The sequence below is a fragment of the Piliocolobus tephrosceles genome, chromosome 9, assembly GCF_002776525.5.
Source record: "Piliocolobus tephrosceles isolate RC106 chromosome 9, ASM277652v3, whole genome shotgun sequence".
Taxonomy (NCBI): Eukaryota; Metazoa; Chordata; class Mammalia; order Primates; family Cercopithecidae; genus Piliocolobus; species Piliocolobus tephrosceles.
The window spans coordinates 49,593,324-49,599,303 of NC_045442.1; the positions used below are offsets into that span (position 1 = coordinate 49,593,324).

At 37.6% G+C, this 5,980-nt stretch overlaps 1 protein-coding gene across 1 annotated transcript; it reads right to left on the minus strand.

Moving 5' to 3' along the window:
* Window positions 1-1,943: 1,943 nt before the first annotated feature.
* On the minus strand, window positions 1,944-3,152 carry LOC111551293 (non-histone chromosomal protein HMG-17). Its single transcript, XM_023225155.2, has one exon. The coding sequence runs from the start codon at window positions 3,050-3,052 to the stop codon at window positions 2,780-2,782; it is 273 nt and encodes a 90-aa protein (XP_023080923.1). The 5' UTR covers window positions 3,053-3,152; the 3' UTR covers window positions 1,944-2,779.
* Window positions 3,153-5,980: the final 2,828 nt, after the last annotated feature.

Here is a 5,980-nt window from a genome sequence, read left to right on the forward strand (position 1 = left end):
CTTGGCTTGATGTTGCTCTCAGGTAGGCTTTCTTCTTGCCCTTCTTTTCTTTATTCTTCATGGGTTCAGTAGTTTCCCTGAACAGTCCCAATGCAAGTACCTGGATGTTTCAGTCGAAAGTGCTGCATTTACTCATCCCTTTTGTTCCTCACTGTGACTGCCACACACAATAGCTCCTTCTGATCGGCCTTCTTGGCCCTGACTGATTCTGATTCTTTCCTTATTTTTAGGCAGATTAGAATCATAACTTTGGATAAAGGCAAGAATGCTTTTCTAGGTAGTGAAATGTTGAAAAGTAAGTTTATTGCAAAACTAGAAGGAAGTGTATAAATTATATTTAGGGATAGTTACGCTGAGTGCAGTGGCTTATGCCCATAATTCCAGCACTTTGGGGGGCCGAGGTGCCAGATTGCTTGAACTCAAGAGTTTGAGACCAGCCTGTACCAAATGGCCAAATCCCATCTCTACAAAAGTAAATATAATTAGCTGGGTGTAGTGGTGCATGCCTGTAGATCCAGTTACAAGTGAGGCTGAGGTGGGAAGATCGCTTGAGCCCAGGAGGTACAAGGCTGCAGTGAGCCATGGTTGTGCTAATGCACTCCAGCCTGGGTGACAAAGCAAGACCATCTCAAAAATGGAAAAAAAAAAAAAAAAAAAAAAGATACTTAGGGATACTCATCTATATCTTATTTGGGAGCCTTTTGACAAAAAGGGAAAAAAATACATTCAATAACATTTTTGAATATCACTATATAATTTATTGATAACCTAATTATGGATTAAATTAATTTAATTATGATTATTCATAATTTAGTACTTTATGAATTAAGTTATTAATTTTATTATGAATATTCCTAAAGTATACAAAATTCTAAGACCACCTAGATTTCCCTCTTCATGGTGCATATGTCCTATATAATCCCTGGGTCTGTAAAAATGATGGTTTTGCTCCCATGATTAGGTCATTTTATATGATACAGTTGACCTTAAAACAGAGAGACTAACTAGGCATGCTCTAATCTCATAAATTAGAAGTTTTTCTCTAACTAGTTGAAAAAGAGAAAGAGAGACATGCTGACCGATCTGGAAGAAAGCAAACATCCATGTATGAACTGCCTAAGGGGTCACATGAAAATAACTTTAAAATGACCTTCCTCTTTCCTTTTTCACTTGTTTCATTGAGGTAGTTAGCTGTGAAAAGTGACAGTGATTGAACAGGATCTACTGGACATGAAGCAAAGCAGGCTAAAAGCTAGGAGCCAGGAATATGAGCCATGTGAACTGTAACATGTGAGTGTGTTTCTGTCATGTCAGTTGTCCTCTGCAGTTAATCAATATTATACCTCATGTCATTGTGCTGTGAGGATCTAGAAATGTCTTAGTCTAACATGAGGAGCATGGTTCAAGAGCAATACGAAAGACACCTAGGTTAGGCATTAAGATGAGATCATGAGTAGGTAAGGAAACAAAATGCTGAGCAACCCAGATTAATAGAGCTTTCTTTTTAGTAAGATCACAAGATCATTAGGATTTTCAGAAGACAAATTTAGTGACAGGTTTAGCAACAATGGCTGTAGAAAAAAATCAAAATATGGTCTTTACGAATTAACTTTGAAGTAACACTGTGTCATGCAGCAGCATCTTTAGACCCAACGCTATGGTGATAAACATTGTTGGTCAAGTTACTTTTGATTAGAAAAGAATAAAACATGCAGAGGATGCAAAAACTTGGGGCAAATGAAAATAAGATTCTTCTTAGTTTTTACTTTTTGGTGCCATGATATCCTTATACTTACAGCTAATAAGAATCTTAGTCCACATATATCTACTCTCAAGTCCAATAGATGCCTTTCTTAAACTCATTTGAGTTTATTTCTTGTGTCATCATCTATTAGTGTATGACAAATACCTCAAAACTCAGTGACAAACAGTAGTAGCATGTCTTTTTTTTTTTTTTTTTCCAAGCCAAACTGTATCCAGCTTTATTAAAGATACTTTCCATAAACAATCATGGTATTTCAGGCAGGACATGGGCAGACAATCGTTAACAGTATACAACAACTTTCAAACTCCCTTCTTCAATGGACTACCAAAAATCAGAAAGCCACTATAAAACCCAATGAAGTCTTCATCTGATGCTCTGAACAGGGAAAGTTTAGAGTGAGGGTTGACATTTCACATTTAGCATGTTGTTTAACAACTTTTCACAAGCCGACCCTGACTTTCAGGAAGTGAAATGAAAATGGCAGAATTTATCTGAAGATCCACAATCTAGAAATGGAACCATGCTGTTTTGACAGGTGCCATCTCAGTGGCATCACTGGAAAGTCCAGATTGCCTGACACACTGGTAACCACTGACTAGGGGTCAGGTCCCAACAGATGTCTGGGCTTAAGGGAGTTAAGTCTATGCTGAAAGATGGAAAGGGAGAAGAGGACATAAAAACAAATTTGTTTTTCCATACCACAAGGCTTTTGTGCCAAGATGGCCATGTGTGTCAAAGTAGGGAATCCCTCCTCCTGGGAACCAAGAGGAAGTCTCTCAAAACTAGAAGGGAAAGGTGTTTTCCCCACATCAATCCAGCTTTGGAGACATTCTATTAGTGACATATGCCCCTTCCCCCAAAAACAACAATGAAGTGTTCTGTGTGCTAACAACATAGCTTTAAAAAAAAAAAAAAAGTAAAACAAAATTCTGCATTTTTATAAAACTTGATAAAAAATAGTATTTCAAACTGTACAGTCACCAGAAGTACACAGTTATCAAAAATGCACACACTTCACTTGGCATCTCCAGCACCTTCAGCTTTCTGTGCCTGGTCTGTTTTGGCATCTCCGTTTTCTGCAGGGTTATTCCCCTCCTTGCCAGCATCAGCTTTTCCCTTTTTCCCTTTGGGTACCTTCTCTCCCTTCTTTGCAGGGGCCTTTTTAGGCTTGGGCTCTGGCTTTGGAGGAGCAGGTTTAGCAGACAACCTCGCGGATCTTCTCTGTGGTTCGTCCTTCACCTTGGCTTTATCTCCTTTAGCATCCCCTTCAGCCTTTCTCTTGGGCATGGTGGCGACGGCGGCGGGACGTAGGTGCTGGACGCGGGATGCAGCGCGCGCGGGCTTTGGTCGGTCCGGGGGTCGTTCTCGCCTCTTCTTCTTCACACTGCTCCAGCATGTCTTGTATTGCTTACACATCTGCATCAACTGGGATAGTTCTGCTCTATGTATTTCTCATTCTTCAGGCAGATACAGCTGTACAGAACATTTCATTCTTGTTCTGATGACAGAAAAGCAAGAGAGCATGTATATTTCAAGCCTGTGTTCAAATAACTTCTCATTGATCCCATCAAGTCAAATACCCAAACCCAACATTGGTGGGACATGGAAACATCCTCCCCCCACAGTGGGAGGCAGGGGTACATAAATATTTGCCAAAAAACATTGCAAAATATCATAGTCACTAAGCCAGTACATACTAGCTACTTGAAATTACATAATTCAGTTGAGTGCTGTGCAAACCAAAGAAATATAACACAGGAAAGAGAATTGCTTCATGAAAATTTAAATCAATGCTTTGAGCTGACAGACCAAAGGCAAATAACTTGCAAAATACATTCTGTTGAACAAGATATAGGTAACTTTGTTGTAAAATACTGGGGAGGGAGACAAGGATAAATAAATTTCTAAATGATTCTGCCCCCAGATTGCTTTGCAATGCTCTTTAGCTTCTTACTTCATTAAAAAAACAAAAACAAAAACAACTAACATAAATGTAAATGATGAGTTACTCTAAAATTATATAGCACTCTAATAGGGAACTGCAGCCCTAGAATGGCATTGGCTGTACATCAAATGGTATATTTGTATTAGTGTGTTTGTTTAAATTTCAGATGTAGCATTTGAAGTACTCATGCATTATGAATCATAATGTTTTATATTAATTTGCTTTTTCAATGAATTAAAAATGACTAGCCTTGATCAAATCAGTGATAAGAACTCCTGATATCAAAAGTAGATTTAATTATTTAAATAAAAAAAAGTAGAGTGCAGTATAAGTTTACCCCTTTAGCTAACTACCAAATCTTCAGAAACTCACTTGACCCTTCTCCTCTTGATGACAAGGTGGTTAGATTAGAATAACAGTTGTTAGTGAATACAAATGCCCAATGAGACCTGTAGCACTTTGATCTCTTTATTATTCTGGGAACATTTAAAAAAAAAAAAAGAAAAAATGCCTTTTCTACACAAGTCTTCTTTTGCTAGATCACCTTCTACTAAGTGTGTTTCCACAAAGGCACTGTTCAAAGAACTTAACCAAATCATGTTGGAGCTTAAGAGGCCCTCATTTAAACTCAAATATAAGACAAATGTTCAGCCGCCTGAGTCTCTTTTTGTCTACATGTCATGGCATCATTGATACACTGGAGAACCTTAGCACTGGGAAAGCCACCCTGGAGAAGAGTATATGATTTATGCTTCGATGTGAATTTAAGCTTTCAACTTAAGCTTTGAATTTAAGAAGGTATGTTGCACATATACTTTCTTGGCTTTTTAAATAGTTTTTCCCATATAACTATAAAATCAGAGGAAATGACTGAGATGAATCTCAATCAATTTAGAGGTTTATTTTGCCAAAGTTGAGGGTGTGCCTGGGAAAAAGGAACGCAAAATCACAGGAACATCTGTGATCCATGCTTATTCCAAAGAGAGTTTGAAAACTTCAATGGTTAAAGGGGAACAAGCTTTAAATAAGGAAAAGAGGGAAGAAAAAAGGGGGAATAAATAAAATAGTTGAAGCAGCTGCATTCTTCTGAGGCTTTTAACCGTGTTCACTGAATTCACATTTCACATGTAAAAAGAGTGGGTAGAGGAACAGTCAACCATGCATGTCTCACACTTGGTGAATCTGGATTTTTACATAAGATAAAGTAAATATAGAGTAGAGGAAGCAAATATGCATCTGTCTTAGGGAGTGGAAGGAGGACTTTCAATCCTGCCTTTGTGCTGTGAAGATAAGCTGCTGATTTACATTGCCAAGGCATAATTTAAAAGAACTCTCTTTCAGCCTAAAGATCTTGGGGCCCACAGGAATTTCCTTGAGAGCAAATTGTGGAAAAAATCCCTGAGCAGAGGTATGCTGCCTTCTATCTTTGCAGCTATCCATTTAAGAACAAAATGGGAGGCAGTTTTGTGTGCCTCAGTTCCCAAGCTTAACTTTTCCCTGTGGGGTAGTGAGTTTAGGGTCCCAAAAGTTTATTTTCCTTTCACATAACATAACCCATAATTCCCATATTTTGATTTTCTCTTTAGTAATAACTCACTGATTTGGTTAACATCACTTTCCACAGCTTCTTGCTCTTTAAAAGAAGTAGCATCATCAATTTGTTTTGTGTTTGTAGACTGTAGTATCATTAATTATTTTGACCAAAAAGCTACGGTCTCTTTTCACAAGTTTGTGTTTCATTATGTCATATTGAATTGAAGATATAATTACTGGTTTTTCTCAAAAAACAAACAACAACAACAAAAAAGCTAGTTTTTTTCTGAGCAAACCAAACATGGATCAATTGATGGTAGATTCTTCAGTTTCTCTTCTTGGCTGATGGATTATATTCTTTCATTGTTGGTGGATAACTACTTTCCTATATACCATAAACTTTACCTTACTGAATATAATAGTATTATGAATATGCAGGTTTCATCTAGAAATCTTCTATTACAGTTTCTTGACATTGCTGGCTAAATGTTTTGAAAAAGCACATCTTTAAAGTATCACACATTGGTGAAAAACAGATCTTCCATTATAAAGAAAGCCTATGTAAAGAAAAATTAAAATCTCAGGACCCTCCAAATGTATGCAGGAATGAAGATTAAGCCCTGACGCTGACTTATTACAATACCCTCTTCCAAATGAATAGCTGTTAGTAACATTATGCACCTACAAAGTCTCTGTGGAAAGGTAAAAACCTCAGGCACCTGGGAAGGCTGCCCGCA

What these genes read in the sequence shown, in the direction of transcription:
- LOC111551293 (XM_023225155.2), bottom strand. Translation starts at nt 3,052, where the DNA reads ATGCCCAAGAGAAAGGCTGAAGGGGATGCTAAAGGAGATAAAGCCAAG.